Here is a 20687-nt window from a genome sequence, read left to right as displayed (position 1 = left end):
ATTGAACCCCCCCTGCTGTTACTGTTTATTATTCTTCATTTATTCCCATCTATTGACTGGTACCCCTGCACATCTCCATTGACCCCCACATATGCCCTGCTCGTCTCATCATATGCCCTGCTGTTACTGTTTATTATTCTTCACTTTATTCCCATCTATTAACTGGTACCCCTGCACATCTCCATTGACCCCCCCACTCGTCTCATCATATGCCCTGCTGTTACTGTTTATTATTCTTCACTTTATTCCCATCTATTGACTGGTACCCCTGCACATCTCCATTGACCCCCCCACTCGTCTCATCATATGCCCTGCTGTTATTGTTTATTATTCTTCACTTTATTCCCATCTATTGACTGGTACCCCTGCACATCTCCATTGACCCCCCCCCTGCACACTCGTCTCAACCTATGCCCTGCTGTTACTGTTTATTATTCTTCACTTTATTCCCATCTATTGACTGGTACCCCTGCACATCTCCATTGACCCCCCCCACTCGTCTCATCATATGCCCTGCTGTTACTGTTTATTATTCTTCACTTTATTCCCATCTATTGACTGGTACCCCTGCACATCTCCATTGACCCCCCCCCCCCCCACTCGTCTCATCATATGCCCTGCTGTTACTGTTTATTATTCTTCACTTTATTCCCATCTATTGACTGGTACCCCTGCACATCTCCATTGACCCCCCACTCGTCTCATCATATGCCCTGCTGTTACTGTTTATTATTCTTCACTTTATTCCCATCTATTGACTGGTACCCCTGCACATCTCCATTGACCCCCCCCTGGTACCCACTTGTCTCATCATATGCCCTGCTGTTACTGTTTATTATTCTTCACTTTATTCCCATCTATTGACTGGTACCCCTGCACATCTCCATTGACCCCCCCACTTTATTCCCATCTATTGTCTCATCATATGCCCTGCTGTTACTGTTTATTATTCTTCACTTTATTCCCATCTATTGACTGGTACCCCTGCACATCGACTCTGTACCGGTACCCCATGTATATAGCCAAGTTATTGTTACTCGGGTATTTATTATTATTTTTAATATTATTTATTTTAGTTCCTGCATTGTTGGGAAGGGCCTGTAAGTAAGCATTTCACTGTTGGTCTACACCTGTTTATAAAGCATGTGACAAAAACAATTAGATTTAAATGCAGCTTTATACACATGAGCTCACACACGGATGAATAAATCATATCTGTGATTTTGCAGGCAGGCGGAAGGCCAGGTCCTTTGTTTGAATGCAGTGGCCACAAATTCTGCACTAAAGGCCCCTCCCCATTGTGAGCTCTGAGACACTGAGAAATACAGCTTGTGTTCTGTCCTCTTCCTTTGTCTTCCAAATAGTCCTCTTCTCCCCCTCTTCCTATTCTTTCTTTTTCTTCTCTTCCTCCTTTCCTCCACTCCTCTCTTCCATTTCTCCTCCTCCTCATCCTGTTTGCAGTGAAAGCAGAGGCTGTACTCTGCTGTCTTGAAGGAAGGTCTTGTTCCCCTGTTTCTTCTAACTTCATTAAGTTAGAAAACTAAATCTGTCTGCTCAACACAGAGTAAACCCCGCATTCACAAACAAACCAGCTCCACCACTCTAGACGAAAACACCCAAACATTTTCAAACTCGCAGCGAACACTGTTTACACATAACACAGAGAGTAGGTGGCAGAATGTCCTTGTCAGCTCTCGACAGAGGTGACACGGGGTTCGATAAGGGTACAGACCTCCACTCAACCCTGCCCTGCACCCTGTCGCCCCATACTCTGACAGACAGTACAGGACTGTACCACGCACACACGGTCTTCCAATTAGTGGTTAGAAGCTGTCAGATGGTGACCTCTCTGGCCCTCTTTCTGAACCTGTTGGTTGTGTGGCATAATGAGAAGAGGATGTCTGTTTACACAAATACATGCGTGCTCGTACAAACACTCAACTCACTGACAACCAGTTTTTAGGATAAAGATTTTTTTGTTTGGGGGAAGTGTGTGTGTGTTAGATATGCAATATATGTGTCTCAGTGAGAAGGGAGGAGAGTGACTGTATGCTTGAGGTTTGTCTCCTTACATTCACCAAAGGCAGCTATTTTGTCTGCATCCGAACAGTAAGAGAACAATAATCCCTTGCTCCTTGTGTTGGAGGCCAGGCAGGGACACATCCAGTAGTTTGTGTTGTGGCCAGCAGAGGGTGTGCTTGTGAAGGGCAGAGGCAGGGACAGAACGATGGCAGGGCATCAACCTCATAGGCCCGAATTAATATCTGTCATGTGATTCTTCAGGCCGAAGTAATTGAATCTGTAGGTGTAATGTATCTACAATGCCAATACAGAATTGAGTGCATGTGCGTGTATTAGTGACAGTGTTCTCTCCCTCCAGATAAGATCATCCGCCACAGAGCGTGCAGTCTGAAGGACACGGCGCACGCCATGCTGGCCTCGGAGCTCGACCCAGAGTTCAATCGCATGTGTGAGGAAATCAAGGAGTCACGCAGGAAGAGGGGTGAGGAACACAAACACACACACATGTTCCTTGCATGTAGGATTGCCAGAGTGTTGTTTTAGCTTAAGGCTCAGTAGTGGAAAAAGTACCCAACTGTCATACTTGAATAAAGTTAAAGATACTTTTACTTTAGTAATTTTAAGTAGAATTGGCTTCCTATTTCGCAACAAAGCATCCTTCACACATGTTGCCAAACATACCCTTGTAAAACTTGACCATACAACCAATCCTCGACTTTGGCGATGTGATTTTCAAAATAGCCTCCAATACCCTACTCAATAAATTGGATGCAGTCTATCACCGTGCCAATCTTTTTGTCACCAAAGCCCCATATACTACCCATCATTGCGACCTGTACGCTCTCGTTGGCTGCCCTTGCATCATGCTCTTCGCCAAACACACTGGCTCCAGGTCATCTACAAGACCCTGCTAGGTAAAGTCCCCCTTATCTCAGCTCGCTGGTCACCATAGCAGCACCCACCAGTTGCATGTGCTCCAGCAGGTATATCTCTCTGGTCACCCCCAAAACCAATTCTTCCTTTGGCCGCCTCTCCTTCTAGTTCTCTGCTGGCAATGACTGGAACGAACTACAAACATCTCTGAAACTGGAAACCGTCTCCCTCACTAGCTTTAAGCACCAGCTGTCAGAGCTGCTCACAGATTACTGCACCTGTACATAGCCCATCTATAATTTAGCCCAAACAACTACCTCTTCCCCTACTGTATTTTCATTTTTTAAATTTTGCACCCCATTATTTTTATTTCTACTTTGCACATTCTTCCACTGCAAATCTACCATTCCAGTGTTTTACTTGGCCACCATGGCCTTTTTTTGTGCCTTTACCTCCCTTATCTCACCTCATTTACTCACATCGTATATAGACTTATTTTTCTACTGTATTATTGACTGTATGTTTGTTTTACTCCCATGTGTAACTCTGTTGTGATATTAAAAGGTAAGTCACCCAGTGAAATTCTACTTGAGTTAAAGTATTTGGTTTAAAATATACTTGCGTATCAAAAGTACACATTTCAAATTCCTGAAACAAACCATGTTTTTATTTATTTACAGAAAGCCAGGGACATTTCAACACTCAGACATTTACATACAAATTGTGTGTGTTGAGCGAGTCTGCCAGATCAGAGGCAGTAGGGATTACCAGGGATGTTCTGTTGATAAGTGCGTAAATTTGCCGAGCTCCGAGTTAGGAGCACCACTTTATTTTAATAATTTGAAGAATTTTTTCAGCTTTTATTTCTTTAATCACATTCCCAGTGGGTCAGAAGTTTACATACACTCAATTAGTATTTTGTTGCATTGCCTTTAAATTGTTTAACCTCGGTCAAATGTTTCGGGTAGCCTTCCACAAGCTTCCCACAATAAGTTGGGTGAATTTTGGCCCATTCCTCCTGACAGAGCTGGTGTTACTGAGTCAGGTTTGAAGGCCACCTTGCTCTCACATGTTTTTCAGTTCTGCCTACAAATTTTCTATAGGATTGAGGTCAGGGCTTTGTGATGGCCACTCCAATACCTTGACTTTGTTGTCCTTAATCCATTTTGCCACAACTTTGGAAGTATGCTTGGGGTCATTGTCCATTTGGAAGAACCATTTGCGACCAAGTTTTAACTTCCTGACTGATGTCTTGAGATGTTGCTTCAATATATCCACCTACTTTTCCCTCCCTCATGAAGCCATCTGTTTTGTGAAGTGCACCAGTCCCACCTGCAGCAATGCACCCCTACAACATGATGCTGCCACCCCCGTGCTTCACGGTTGGGATGGTGTCCTTCGGCTTGCAAGCCTCCCCCTTCTCCTCCAAACATAAAGATGGTCATTATGGCCAAACGGTTCTATTTTTGTTTCATGAAACCAGAGGACATTTCTCCAAAAAGTACCATCTTTGTCCCCATGTGCAGTTGCAAACCGTAGTCTGGCTTTTTTTGTGGCGGTTTTGGAGCAGTGGCTTCTTCCTTGCTGAGCAGCCATTTAAGTTTTTTTTTTTTATTTTACCTTTTATTTTACTATGCAAGTCAGTTAAGAACAAATTCTTATTTTCAATGACGGCCAAGGACAGTGGTTTAACTGCCTGTTCAGGGGCAGAACGACAGATTTTGTACCTTGTCAGCTCTGGGATTTGAACTTGCAACCTTTCGGTTACTAGTCCAATGCTCTAACCACTAGGCTACTCTGCCGCTATAGGACTCTATTTACTGTGGATATAGATACTTTTGTACCCGTTTCCTCCAGCATCTTCACAAGGTCCTTTGCTGCGGTTCTGGGATTGATTTGCACTTTTTGCACCAAAGTATATTCATCTCTAGGAGAGGGAACGCGTCCCCTTCCTGAGCGGTATGACGGCTGTGTCGTCCCATGGTGTTTATACTTGCATCCTATTGTTTGTACAGATGAGCATGGTACCTTCAGGCGTTTGGAAATTGCTTCCAAGGATGATCCAGACTTGTGGAGGTCTACAAATCTTTTTTTTCTGAGATCTTGGCTGATTTTCTTTTGATTTTCCCATGATGTCAAGCAAAGAGGCACTGAGTTTGAAGGCAGGCCTTGAAACACATCCACAGGTACACCTCCAATTGACTCAAACGATGTCAATTAGCCTATCAGAAGCTTCTAAAACCATGACATCGTTTTCTGGAACATTCCAAGCTGTTTAAAGGCACAGTCAACATAGTGTATGTAAACTTCTGACCCACTGGGATTGTGATACAGTGAATTAATCTGTCTGTAAACAATTGTTGGAAAAATGACTTGTGTCATGCACAAAGTAGATGTCCTAACTGACTTGCCAGAACTATTGTTTGTGAACAAGAAATTTGAAAAACCAGTTTTAATACATAAACTTAGGTTGAAGTCAATCTTCCAACTTCAACTGTATGTAAGCTTGTATAGTCACAGAGAAAGATGATCATGCACAAACACACTTGATAGTGTACACGCACAAGGATAATGTGGATATAGTATTGGTAGTACAATATGTTCATACTTATACTCCTACATACTACATACATTTAGCTTGATTATATACACAGAATCACCCACACACATGCAAACATACACATACAGGATCATGTGCAAATCTACATACACCACATATTCATCAATGAATAATCATGTAGAAACTTGCATGCAGAGCAGAAACACGCATGTGAGTATAACTGAGGTAAGCCACTTTGTGATGGAGGTGGGGATGGAGGGAAAAGAGAGGATGGGTTGTGTGCAGGCTGATGCACTCTGAGCACATAAGAGCTTTTTTACACCCGTATTATTGAAACTGCTAAGGCCTCCTGTCTTAGAAACACAGTCTCATCAAAGACTAGGGGTTTTCTAGGGTCACACACATCACTGCTGATTTCCTCCGTTTCACGGCGATGCGCACGCACACACAAAGCCGCCGCAAATTAATATTTTAGGAGCAGAAGTCAACTAGCTGAAAGGGAATACAGCCGTGAATATTTAATGTGCCAGTAGAGATGCTAAAGGTATCCATTCGTACTTGTTCGATTGCCTGGTGTTGGGTTGCATCAGCAAAACCTAATCTTGGCTGATATGGTTCTGCCCTGGAGTCGGGAAGGTGTGTGTGTGTGTGTATGTATGTGTGTGTGTGTGTGTGTGCGCGCGCGCTACGGGCTGACCTTGTAAAACAACACATTTCACTGCACCTTTCTGGTGTATGTGACAATAAAAAACATATTTTTTTATTGACCCTGTATGTTGTCTGCAGACCTCCAGATTCTGGATGTGCCTCCTGTCTCCCTGGCTGCCGTGGTAACCACCAGGAAGCCGGCCGGAGAGGAGAACGCTGGGAGCAGCGTCGACAAGCACCACTGCAGCAGCAGTGAGTACCACACAAACACAAGCATACTCATTTAACACACACACTGGCAGGCACTCACACACCTGCTCAACTAACATTCTCACCACGGTTGATTCACGTGAGACGTGGCTGAAGTGAGATGTGTGACTCAGTTCTGTGTGTGTAAGGTGTAGAGGAATCGGTGTTCAGATCATTTAGAACGAGGTCATTCAGCTGATTACAGAATCAGCAGCCTCACCGTGTTAGCTCAACACATGCGCAGTGGGCAGCCACGTAAGAGACTCTAGTCTTCTCTCCTGTATCTACGTGCGGAGCGTGACCACGCCACAAAGCAATTACCTGCCCTCACTGCCTGGAGCACACGGCGAGTGGGGAGGGCCAGGGGGCAAACGGACCAGATCATTACCTGCCTGTACCACTGACAACCAGGAGGGAGTGTTGGTGATATTGGAGATATTTTTTTTTTTTTACCTTTATGTAACCAGGCAAGTCAGTTAAGAACAAATTCTTATTTTCAATGACGGCCTGGGAACAGTGGGTTAACTGCCTGCTCAGGGGCAGAAGGACAGATTTGTACCTTGTCAGCTCGGGGGTTTGAACTCGCAACCTTCCGGTTACTAGTCCAACGCTCTAACCACTAGGCTACCCTGCCGCCCCAGGTTGCTGCCTGTACCACTGAGTTTCTGTCTGAATGAATGAAGAGGTTTACACCTCTGTGATTAAAATCTTCTGCTGTATTTGAATCCTAGTTCAGCTTAGTTACCTGGTGTCCCCTCCGTTTAGGCCGACTTGTAAGACTTGTCTAAACGTATGGTTTCAGAATCTGTTGGTTCACAGTAACCCCTAATAACGTAAATAACAAATAAAGCCACCACACAATTAGTTTTGACACTACTGGACTAGATCTTACTGCATACTCTGTTCTGCCACAGATTGGCGCTTGTCTCTCTGGAGACCAGTAATTGGCCTCCTCCTGTGTGTGTTAACCAGAGTTTTGGCCCAGGGAGAAGTAGGCCTTGACTAGAGCCTTTCTTACTTTGAATATTTTGTGTGTTTGTTAGATTCTAGCTTGCTGTTAATTATGTAGAAGGCGAGATGCAATGCTGGATTTATTGTACAGCACTTTCGCCTTAACACAATTCAGGGTTTACAGTGTGGGCGTGGATTGATGTGTTGAAGTCAATTTTTTTTTTTGCGTGTGACTTATAGGCCTAAGAGTATAAAATGTAAGTACAGTACATAGTATAAACGCAACCAGCTTCAGTTACATCGGGTCGATCTTTGACTTCTGTCAAACCTGTGAAATTGTTTGTCGTCACGTTTGTTTCCAATAATGCGAAGCTTTTCAAGTGATTGAGTAATTGCATGTAGTAGTCAAGGAGATGTTATTTTCTTCCTTTTTTAATCTAAATACTTCAAGCTCTCTTATTCTGTGGGTGTATTCAACACAATCAGCTACAGCCACATCTGACCTCAGTCAATCCTCATTTGCTATTAGTAACCCAAGGGGTTGTAAGTGGTTGTGATTATGAATTTCATGTAGAAGTGGTCAAGTATATTATGTTCCTCTTCTGTTTACCCTGTCTGACCAATCCAAGGAGGTTAAGTTGGCAAATTGCGTCTCCACCATTTAGTGTCTCACCATTTAATTTCAGGAGCCAAAGCAAAGTGTTGCACATGTCAGTCACTAATTCACTGTGTCCCACAACTTATCACCACGCTCCAGAACTTAATTAATTAGCTCGGGTAATTCATTATTTCATCATCGGCAACCAATTTTCACCTGGAGCACGTTGGGGACATGTCCAATTAACTGATCAGGGGGAATCAATTAGGTGTTGAGATAGATATGACAGAATCTTGCACCCCCCCTCCCCCCTTGGGAAGAGATACTGCCGCTGATGAAGTTGTCTCTTGGCTGAAAAACATAACTGGCCTTGAATCAGTGTCTAGTGGCAAAACACCATCAGCAAAGGTTACGATTGGGTGAGGGTAAACCAGAGTGAATTTGGGTAAACTTCTACCCAGGGCCTTTCAGTTAGCTCTATTTCCCATAGCACTGTGTGGTAGCCCCATGTGGTCGAAATTGAGGAATCTGGGATCGAGCTCCAGTTCAGAGCCATTAAGGCTACCTGTTTAGTTTGGGCCAAATATTGTACTAGGCTATATGGGGAGTATGGAGTTATTTGAGCCCTATAACCTGGCGGTTTAGGCTTTGCCAGCCCAGGGCCCTCCTGGGTTTATAGTGAGGGCACTGCCAGGAAGATATGGAGGAGAGTTCAACCACTGTACCATCCCCTCATCCATAATTCACTCCCCTGTGTTCCCATTCATACGCCTCAAGTTTCTAGAAACCACGTGAGCTGACTGTCTTTAACTTGGGAATACTTGGCTATTTGTGTAGGAACCTTGTAAATCCTGCATGTTCATGTTAGCTGTAGCTCTGCTGCTCAGTATGCCATTATAGTAGTTCTTGTAAAATGTATTGCATTAGCTCTAGGCTTATATTTAGAGAGCTTTGTAAGTTGTCGTCTCTCCCACCCGACATTCAGCTTTTTATGTTGACTGTCAATGTTAACCATGATTGGAAAGGAGAGCCCATCAGCTGTTTTTTTTTCTTTGAGTAATATTCCAAGAACTCCCAACATGAGTCTACAGAGTCTACATCTACCGGCATGATATAACGATGCTGTCACAATAACATTTGACAGTCATTTAGCAGACGTTCTTATCCGGAGTGACATACAGTTAGTACATTCGTCTTAAGATGACTAGGTGGGACGACCACATTTCACAGGCATAGAAAGTACATTTTTCCTCAATGACATAGTTGTTAGTAGTCAGAGGTGGGGAGGGTCAAGTGCAAGTGCTGGTTAAGTGTTTAAAATAAATAAATAATAATCATAAGTTGGGTTTCGGATGTTTTTGGAAAATGGGCACTCTGGGACTGCCTGTCCTAGCTTCAGGGGGAAGCGGATTCCACCATTTGGGGTGCCAGGACGGAGAAGAGCAGTTTTCACAATTCATTTAAAGCTGTAGGTTGTGTAATGGCTTGCAATAAGGCCTGTATAGAGTTGTTCGAGCTAATGCATTTTTTTCCTTGGGAGACCTGTATGGAAAAAGTAAGCACTCACTCACTACTTACTGTAAGTCACTCTGTTTAAGAGCATCTGCTAAATGACTCTAAATGTAAAAATGTATGTACTACAGGTTAGTCAATATGGAGCCCAAAGCAACAGCCCACTGGAGGCTGAATGTCTTCCTGCCTGTTGGCTCTATCACATACTGCCTCAGTCTCCACTCACACCTCATTGGAAACGACCAACCTTTTCTCTCTGTCCTTTTATATCCTTTCTCTCACTCTCCCCTGCCTGCCAATTCATCAGAAGTTCTTGATGAGAAGAGACATTTATTTTTAATAAGTAAACACTTCTTCTTGACAACATGGGTGGTTGAATAGACGATGACCTGGATATGTGCTATGGAACAACAGGGCAAGTAGATGCATGTACAGACATGGTGTTTCTATTCTCTGTATTCAGAGTTTCTTCAATACACACTGAGAACAAATCTATCTCCTTCCTTTCTGTTGAATGCCAAGGATGTGTCTTATTCAAGCTCGTATAGTGTCACTGTCTGTACAAGCATTGACCTGGCCAAGTAAAGACTTCCAATGTTGGCGCTCATGGTTGTGTTCAGTATGCATGCAACAGAAAACTAAGAGAGCTCACTGGAGAGCCGCAGGCCCATGTGCGTGTGGACACTGAGGTAGTATGTATGCTCATCCAGGCATGCTGCTACCTAAGAAACAAAACCAGCTGACCCACATCCCCTCATGGGCAACACAGACACCGCATGGACTCATGTTAAGGAGCACACAATGAGTCTTTTCGTTTCTAAGGAAACTAAACGTATTAGGATACAGATCAAGTCATATGATGGGAACAGTCTAACATTTCATTTGAGGTCAGTCCTAACTGTTTTTGACTCTCCTCCAGAAGAGTGTAAGCTTTGATTGGGTAAAGTATTGTTGCAAGTTAGAGTACATTCTTCTGTTGAATAAAGGAACAGTCCAAGACTAGGTAATGATTAGGCCCTTTCACATTCACAGTTTCCCCCTCAGTCAGTGGAACACGCCAACTAGAATGTTTCATAGAGCAGAGAGGACGTTTCCAGCTCTACAGAACCACCAGGTATCAGACTAGACACTATTAGCATAGCAAAGATAATTAAATGACCACAACTTTTTCAAACTGAAACTTTCAGTGCTTGTTTGTACAGCAATATGGATGCTCCTTATGGTAGCAGACCGTTTCTGTGAAAGTAGTTTGAAGTAAGAAATAGTCAGCGCTTTACACTTTCTGATGTTTTTTTATTTTATTTTTTATATTTTTTTTTACACAACTGTTATACCTAGTCTATTGAATAGTTTTAGTTTAAATGACTTTGGGAAGAGTAGGGAAGGGCTATAAGCTTCGCCGTTGATTGACGTGCATGCATGTGAAAGAGCGGAGTCTTTGGGTGTGGGTAGGGGGCAGTGCACACTTTTGTCCACATCGTCACTGCGTTTCACCCAGAGAGGAAGTCCGCCTTGTGTATCCACTAGGGGGCTTGGGAGGCCAGAGTAGCTAACCAAGCGAGAGAATCCGAGGGACTCTGACTGTAGCTAGCAATGGCATTTGAACTTCTGGATCCGGTGTTATGTGCTTTTCAACTCTACATTTTTTAAGGATTTAACTAGCCGAGGAAATAAACATGTCTCTATGAATTGCAATTGCTACAGGTTGAACTCCTAGAACTTGAATGGCTCTTACTACTCAGGAGAAGAAAAAATGACCCCTGAACACGAGGGGACGATGGAGAATACCTGTCTCTTGTACAACAACCTATGCGAAGCATTAATTAACAAGGAAAGGCATCTTCAATACTTCCGATTGTCCCAAAGACTACCATAATGAGTCACTTCAATCCTTGGTCTTTGTTTTATATAATCTACATGACCATGTATAACCTTGTGTTATGTGTTATGGCCTTTCAAATGAGGACAGACACACACACCCCCCCCAAGACATTAACCTAATTTACATAGCGCATGTACAAACGAGTACAAGTTCACGGAGTGACTGATTGATTTCTGAACAGTAATATTTTCTGCTAAAAGTACAAATATCCAGATATTTGTTTACGATCACAAGAAGGTATCACGAGGGAAATAGTGCAATATAAAACACACTATATAAAAACAATAGTGCAATGTGAAACACACTATTACAAACAATAGTGCAATGTGAAACACACTATTACAAACAATAGTGCAATGTGAAACACACTATTACAAACAATAGTGCAATGTGAAACACACTATTACAAACAATAGTGCAATGTGAAACACACTATTACAAACAATAGTGCAATGTGAAACACACTATTACAAACAATAGTGCAATGTGAAACACACTATTACAAACAATAGTGCAATGTGAAACAAAACAAGCATTAAAAAGACTGCTCTCAAGTGTGATGAAAGGGGAAATGGGATTTAAAAAAACAAAGTAAACACCAGTAAATTACCCACTCCCTTAACATGTGAACGACAAAATAAGCCAATAAACAGTATATTACCCACCTCCCTAATGTGTGAAATTATGGGGGGGGCGTTAAAGAGCATGTTTATCCAACATCAGTACAAATATGTTCATCGCACAACACTCAATTTTGGTGTGAGACAGAGGGCTTTGAGTGGACTGAGTGGAGACATGGTACTGATCAATGTTCCTATGAAAGACATAGTCATCTCCGTTACAAACGGAAGATATTGATCAGGAGGAATAGACATCATCCATGGTACCATGACGTCGTAGAAGGCTTTTGCTGGATTCTGCCGTTTCTGCCGTTTTTCTTTAACTCATCCATCCTCATCCATCCGCTGCAAAATGTCAAACGATCCTCCGCTGTCTTCCTCTTCCTGCCACTGTAGCAGGGTTGGGGAGATAGGGCGGAGGTTGGAGTTTCAGGGCAGAGAGTGAGGGTGCTTCTGGATGGTGCATGGGTGTTGGGGAGAGGGTCTGGGAAGGTGATGAACCAGGCAAGGGAGATGACAGGCCCTCTGGGCTCAGTGCCATCTCGGGGCTGTCCAAAACACCATCCCCATCTTGCAAGCAGATGGCGAATACATTGCTTGCAATCTTAAAACATCTCCATGGCACCTTTGAGTTAAAATGTTCACTCGAGAAATGATTTCATAAACATAAATCTGATTTACCACACACCACAGTCTGTTTTCAGATCTTTGAACTTGCCCTGCTAATCATTAAGATAACAGCACAGGATATTTCCCACTCAAGATTTCTCACATTGAGAAAAGAGCTGAATTCACATGTTCCTTCTAGGGTTGCATAAACATAAGATCACAAACATACACACTGTACAAAACGAGTCGGCTACATGACGAGTACATTCCGTATTTGGAATTTGTGTGTTGACGATGTTTCGCGTAAACATGAATCCAATCCAGTTGTCAGACAATCGGCCGTACACACACACACTTGCACACACTGGCAACAGCCCCACTCCTTGTCTCTCTCACCCTTTTCAGATTGCGAATATACCGGCCGCGAAAAGAACAATCCACGGACGGTTGCAAGTAGTAGAAGCGAAGTAGCAGCACATTCCCAAAATGCATCGGTGAGTTGTATGTTCCTACAACTTTCTGAAACGGCACAGGAATGCCCCTGTCTGTGGGCGCAATGATGCTTATGATAACCGTCTTCATGGAGAGATGGAAAGGCTTTCCCAAAAGCCTTCTCAATTAAATGTTAAGTACAAAGTAGCCTAACCCTACTTGGCAGAATATTAGGATTATTTTCATCAATCCAGTGGCCATTTTGTTTGGCAAACTCTGGAGTCACATTTGCGTAACAAACATTGCTATCCAAACAACGGTCTCTTCCTGGTGCACAGCTTAATTATTCTAACTACTCCCAAAAATCAAAATGTCTTACATTTTTCCCAGACCTCAGTGGTCTAGCATATTGATGTGGTTTAAGCATTGTTGTGAGTGTGAGAACCTGAAAAACAGAAACCTGGAATAAAATCAAAACTGAGAAAACAGATTTAGAATTTTAGGACCCCTGTAGATATAAAATAATATTTGATGAAACATTGAATTTGGCCTTAATGCTCTAGAAACAGAATGTGGTCATGTTCGTGGGAGTCTCAGCTTTTGATGGTGGGGTCTTTAGTTTCTACCTCAAACCATTCGGATGCTACATACGTTTTTGTGAGAAGATCTGTTCGGATTTGGGACAGCGGTGCCAGCGACTTGGGACGGGTCCCGTGAAGCTTGTGGGTGTCGTACAGTAAACAATTTCTAGCCCAAGCGGGTTTTTGAGAAGACAGATTTTCAGGATGTCTCTGGGTTTGACAAACAGCTGTAGCTCTGCCACCTTCCACTGCAGAGACGAAAGGCCGACATCGGAGGGTGCGTTGGATTGAGATGCAGCCCATGCAAAACCCAGAGGTTTCTCCCTTAATAAACAAACAGACTTTGATGGCGATTTTTGTATTATGCTAATTACATTTATGCGCGGGTGTGGACATCAAGTCTAGGGGGCTGACACTCCTGTTCCAGTTTTTCCACATGTAGGTTTCATCCGAATCTCCCCCAGTACCTAATATCCCTCTTATTTTATATTGTTAGAAAATGGAAGTCTCAAACATTTGGCCTCATCTGAAGCTGTTAAGAGTCTTCATGTTATTAGATCTGGACCTAGAGGTTTAGTCACAGCTGTGTTACCCGTTGGCCACACAAATATACACACCCTGTAGTGCAAGCTAATGAAATCCCCCCCAAGCCATCCAGCGATGAGCTCTCAGCATAAGCTGCCATTTTGTGTGCACAGATGCCTGCTGGAACATTGTGGCACCAAGCGGGAAATTAATGTAAAATCCACTCTGATGCCTTTTCTCTTCCCTTTGTTTTAGGGTGCAGATGAGTTCTGACAAGTGTGAATAGATCTCTCTGAGGACGAGTCTCTCTCTCTCGCGCGCTCGCTGTGTGTGTGTTTTAATTCCGCTCACGCAGCCCTAGTCGTTTGTCTTCCGGACATCTGTTAAGTGTACACTTCCACTCTGCCAAAGTTGGTCGTTGTCCTCCAGAGTTTAATATTGCCGGTGTTATTGACATGCCATGCAGATAGTTGCAGATGGATATCATAGTAACTGACTGAATACCCTTTATGTCAAACAGACCTGGAAGAGTTTTGTTGATTGAGCATCTCTGGTTGACGCCTGCTTGCATGTCCAATGAGTCCGACTACAGTGTTTTTGCCAGGGGAAGTGGGGTTTGAATGGAGCAATCCACACGACAGGCCATCTACATGACATTTTAGTCATTTAACAGATGCTCCTATCCAGAGGGTTTTTGAGTTGTGGGTTTGATTCCCACTTCGGGTTTTGAATGTGCTGAATGTTACCTAACACTGAATGTGTTACCTGTAAGTGTGCTATGATACCAACTAAGGTGAGACGTATGCTTGTTGCTATAGTAAGCATAACACTGTGCATTGGAGTTGGTTTTCATTTCTACTAATCAAGCAATGCAGAGTACGATGGCTCTAGACGTCTAGGCGTTAATCATTTTTCTTTCCGTATCTTTGACTCTTGACAGACTGAATTGATGCAATTTAGAGCGTTTACTCTCCACTACTTAACATTTTTATTTTTCTGATAATCTATCTGATCAATCAAAGCAGCTGTATGGCCAGGCAGGTTGAATGGCATATTTATTGTTTGGGGAGCGTTTGTGGGTTTAGGGAAATCTCAACCACCCCCAAATTGCATTCCAGGGCTGTCACGGTCGACAGCAGACTCGCGGTAGGTTTTCAATAAGTATGTCTCTTCACTGCCATTCTAATTGTGCATAAAGAAACTCATACACACACAGCTCTGGGCATTTACTTTCATTGTTTTCCTGTAATGCAGTCAGTTATGTCTGGCACAAGGGACATTCATCATAGACGTTCACTTATGTTCAAGAACCTTCATAGATGTTCTTAGGGACCTAGCCAGTTACCCAATTCCTGCACACCTCAGAAGATTGGCCACTGGTACTAAGAAGGCTAATATGGTGAATCCCCTGTGCTGGTGTTGCTCTCATATCTGCTGATTGATCAGGATGGTTGCTTATACACTGTGTGTGACCATTTGGAAAATGTATTTATTTGTACAAACGTATGTGGACACCTACTTGTCCAATATCTCATACCAAAATCATGGGTATTAATATGGAGTTGGTCCCCCCCGTTTTTGGTGTTATAACAGCCTCCACTCTTCTGCTCGGCCATGGAAACCCGTTTCGTGAAGCTCCCGACGAACGGTTCTTGTGCTGACTTTGCTTCCAGAGGCAGTTTGGAACTCTGTAGTGAGTGTTGCAAGTGCCTACCACTTCGCGGCTGAGCCATTGTTTCACCTAGACGTTTCCACTTTACAATAACACCACTCACAGTTGACCGGGGCAGCTCTAGCAGGGCAGAAATTTGATTTTGGGAAGGTGGCATCCTATGACTGTGCCACGTTGAAAGTCCCTGAGCTCTTCAGTAAGGCCATTCTACTGCCAATGTTTGTCTATGGAGATTGCTATGTGCTTGATTTTATATGGCTGTGGCTGAAATAACCAAATTCACTATTTGAAGGGCTGTCCACATACTTTTGTGTATATATATATATATAGTGTATTTTAACCCAAACATTTTGGGAGTCTCTAGATGCAGAAGTTTCTCTCGGTTCGGTTTTGCCCACCATTTTGCTAATAGATGATCCCAAGTGGTATGTCACCACCTTATCATCATCTGGTAAGTCGTCAGGCCTTTGATCCATTAAAGCAGGCTTATGGAAGCAGCTAAACACGGCCGGTCTCTAAAAGTGACTTGAATCTGATCCTCATCATATCGCCATCTGATCAGTCATGCCTGATTTGTTATAATTATTCTGTCTATGAAAGCAGCAAAAAAAAGGAAACCGCTACACACATGCTGCGTTATTGTCGTAGGAGTTACCATTGAGTAAGAATGTGAGAATTTAAGTCTGATTTGTTATTAATGTGGCTGTCTGGAATGTTTGTCCTCCATCTATTTCTCTCTGGCTTCCCCAGTCTGAATAATTAACTAGCTACGGTCTCTGCGTTCCTCAAAGCATATTAATTTTCCTAACCATAGACACACTAGCGGTGTGAACGTTTGAACTTCAGAAAGTTTAAATGAAATTGAATCGTTATGTAAAAGAAAAAAAAATCCCTAACCAAAATGACAATCACTGTGCAGTTACCACAGAACTACCAGTAATGGGTCTCAATCATGATTATCAAAGAAAAAAAAAGAGATCTGAAAATAGGCCTTCCTAATGCAACGATGCTGTAATGTTAATTAAGAGGGGATATGCATCTTTCTACATTTTTGCCACAGATATAAAGCCCTCACGTCGTCTGATTACAGAAATGGCCTCATCTCCTTGCTGCTTGTTCTGTGTGCACTGTGCACCTTCCCACTCACAACAACAAAGATGAAAGATCACTTCCTCTCTGACAACCAGCTGTTTCAACTCACTATTTGTGATTTGGTCCAACAATCTGTCGATTCCCCTTCTAACGGGAGCTTTTTTATGACTCAACTCCCAAAATGTAGAACAGAGCACACCATACTAAATGAAGGCTCAGTTTCTCTCGCTGTATTGTGGTACCACTAGCAGCATTTTAGCTACATACTGTTATGTGCTAGCTGTCTAGTCTGTTTTTATAATTGCACGGTGAGCATAAAAAGATGCATTTATATAAGGAATTGGCAACTCATTCTCATTCTGATTATCCATGTAGGCCACTTGATTTCAACATCTCAACAAAGTGAACAGGCTGTTCAAACAGTTGAAGACAGGCAGGAGCGTGTGTTCATAACTGTTCAACGGTTCTGCCTTGTTAGCAAGCAAGTAGATCCAAGTTGGCTATACTTTAAATATAACGATTAGCTGGCTGCTCACGAGCATGTGGGCTTGTGCTTTAGATTGTTTGAGACCTGTGTTCATTTTCTACAAATCCTGCTCCCCAGGAGTTTGTGGATGGGGATTGTTTATGGTTCAATGTATAACAAGGGCATTTTCATACACATTTGAAAGCCAGATCAATGATTATCGCTAAAAAAGGGTTAACTATTTTGATAAAACAGTTACATTATTAGTTTGTCTTATGGTTGTGGTTTACATTAGAAAATGGGATGTTGGGAGAACAACTGATCACCTGGCTAGACTTATTTTTTGTTGTTGTGAGTCACCAATGCATTTAACAAATGAAAGCAACGCTAGAGGAGTTATCAGACTCCAGCCTCCCAAGTCATAGACTGTTCTCTCTGCCACAGTAAGGAAGTGATACCGATGCACCAAGTCTGGAACCAACAGGACCCTGAATAACTTCTTCCCCTAAGCCATAAGATTGCTAAATAGTTAACCAAATATCTACCATAAATCTCTGCATTGACCCTTTTTGCGCTAACTCTTTTGACTCGTCTACAGTGCTGCTGCTATTGTTGTCTATCCTGTGTCCTAGTCACTTTACCCTTAACTATATGTACATATAGTACTTCGTACCCCTGCACATTGACTCGGTACTGGTACCCCGTGTACAGTTGAAGTCGGAAGTTTACATACACTTAGGTTGGAGTCATTAACTCATTTTTCAACCACTCCACAAATTTCTTGTTAACAAGCTATATTTTTGGCAAGTCAGTTAGGACATCTACTTTGTGCATGACACATCATTTTTCCAACAATTGTTTACAGACAGATTATTTCACTTATAATTCACTGTATCACAATTCCAGTGGGTCAGAAGTTTACATACACTAAGTTGACTGTACCTTTCAAAAGCTTGGAACGTTCCAGAAAATGATGTCATGGAGTTAGAAGCTTCTGATAGGCTAATTGACATCATTTGTGTCAATTGGAGGTGTACCTGTGGATGTATTTCAAGGCCTACCTTCAAACTCAGTGCCTCTTTGCTTGACATTATGGGAAAATCAAAAGAAATCAGCCAAGATCTCAGACAAAAAAATTATAGACCTCCACAAGTCTGGTTCATCCTTGGGAGCAATTTCTAAATGCCTTAAGGTACCACGTTCATCTGTACAAACAATAGTACACAAGTATAAACACCATGGGACCACGCAGCCGTCATACCGCTCAGGAAGGAGACTTGTTCTGTATCCTAGAGATAAACATACTTTGGTTCGAAAAGTGCAAATCAATCCCAGAACAGCAGCAAAGGACCTTGTGAAGATGCTAGAGGAAACGGGTACAAGTATTTATATCCGCAGTAAAGAGTCCTATATCGACATCCTGAAAGGCCGCTCAGCAAGGAAGAAGCCACTGCTCCAAAACCGCCATAAAAAAGCCAGACAATGGTTTGCAATTGCACAAGGGTATGAAGATTTGTACTTTTTGGAGAAATGTCCTCTGGTCTGATGAAACACAAATAGAACTGTTTGGCCATAATGACCATCGTTATGTTTGGAGGAAAAAGGGGGAGGCTTGCATGCCGAAGGACACCATCCCAACCGTGAAGTACGGGGGTGGCAGCATCATGATGTGCGGGTGCTTTGCTGCAGGACGGACTGCTGCACTTCACAAAATGATGGCATCTTGAGGAAGGGAAATTGTGTATATATTGAAGCAACATCTCAAGACATCAGTCAGGAAGTTAAAACTTGGTTGCAAATGGGACTTCCAAATGGGCAATGACCCCAAGCATACTTCCAAAATTGTGGCAAAATGGCTTAAGGACAACAAAGTCAAGGTATTGGAGTGGCCATCAGAGCCCTGACCTTAATCCTATAGAAGATTTATGGGCAGAGCTGAAGAGCATGTGCGAGCGAGGAGGCCTACAAACCTGACTCAATTACACCAGCTCTGTCAGGAGGAATGGGCCAAAATTCACCCATCTTATTGTGGGAAGCTTGTGGAGGCTACCTGAAACGTTTGACCCAAGTTAAACAATTTACAGGCAATGCTATCAAATACTAATTGAGTGTATGTAATCTTCTGACCCACTGGGAATGTGATGAAATAATTAAATCATTCTCTCTACTATTATTCTGACATTTCACATTCTTAAAATAAAGTGGTGATCCTAATTGACCTAAGACGGGGTGCTTTGTGGCTGACCGGAGACGGCCGCAAAGCAGATTCCAGATGCCTAAGCCTACTCTGACTGCGTTACAAATTATTTACCCCTTAGCGGTCATACCCCTACATTCTCATTTTAATGAACCACCCCCAAAATGGCAGTTTAAATATACACTGCTAAAAAAAATGAAGGGAATACTAAAACAACACAATGTAACTCCAAATCAATCACACTTCTGTGAAATCAAACTGTCCACCTCGGAAGCAACACCTATTGACAAATTTCACATGCGGTTGTGCAAATGGAATAGAAAGCAGGTGGAAATTATAGGCATTTAGCAAGACACCCCCAATAAAGGAGTGGTTCTGCAGGTGGGGACCACAGACCACTTCTCAGTTCCTATGTTTCCTGGCTGATGTTTTGGTCACTTTTGAATGCTGGCGGTGCTTTCACTCTAGTGGTAGCATGAGACGGAGTCTACATTTGTGTACCAGCGGATCTTTCCCCTGTAGAGTTCAGCTCATTCATGTAAAATATGTCCACAGCAAGTCTTTGGTGACCCACACAAGTGGCTCACGTAGTGCAGCTCATCCAGGATGGCACATCAATGCGAGATGTGGCAAGAAGGTTTGCTGTGTCAGCGTAGTGTCCAGAGCACGGAGGCGCTACCAGGAGACAGGCCAGTACATCAGGAGACGTGGAGGAGGCCAACAACCCAGCAGCAGGACCGCTACCTCCGCCTTTGCAAGGAGGAGCAGGAGGAGCACTGCCAGAGCCCTGCAAAATGACCTCCAGCAGGCCACAAATGTGCATGTGTCTGCTCAAACGGTCAGAAACAGACTCCGTGAGGGTGGTATGAGGGCCCGATGTCCACAGGTGGGGGTTGTGCTTACAGCCCAACACCGCGCAGGACGTTTTGGCATTTGCCAGAGAACACCAAGATTGGCAAATTCGCCACTGGCGCCCTGTGCTCTTCGCAGATGAAAGCAGGTTCACACTGAGCACATGTGACAGACGTGACAGAGTCTGGAGACGCCGTGGAGAACGTTCTGCTGCCTGCAACATCCTCCAGCATGACCGGTTTGGCGGTGGGTCAGTCATGGTGTGGGTGGCATTTCTTTGGGGAGCCGCACAGCCCTCCATGTGCTCGCCAGAGGTAGCTTGACTGCCATTAGGTACCGAGATGAG

The 20687-nt window shown here is 43.2% G+C and overlaps 1 protein-coding gene across 1 annotated transcript in view; it reads left to right on the top strand.

Moving 5' to 3' along the window:
* Window positions 1-20687, top strand: part of LOC135505725 (ATPase family AAA domain-containing protein 2B-like) — a 121914-nt gene that overhangs the window by 53970 nt on the left and 47257 nt on the right. Inside the window, exons 23-24 of the mRNA XM_064924799.1 lie at window positions 2381-2503; window positions 6242-6355. Of these exons, the coding sequence (XP_064780871.1) occupies window positions 2381-2503; window positions 6242-6355 (237 nt within the window). The remainder of the gene's footprint in view (window positions 1-2380; window positions 2504-6241; window positions 6356-20687) is intronic.

Source organism: Oncorhynchus masou, chromosome 19, assembly GCF_036934945.1.
Source record: "Oncorhynchus masou masou isolate Uvic2021 chromosome 19, UVic_Omas_1.1, whole genome shotgun sequence".
Lineage (NCBI taxonomy): Eukaryota > Metazoa > Chordata > Actinopteri > Salmoniformes > Salmonidae > Oncorhynchus > Oncorhynchus masou.
This window is presented reverse-complemented; position numbering and strand designations above follow the sequence as displayed.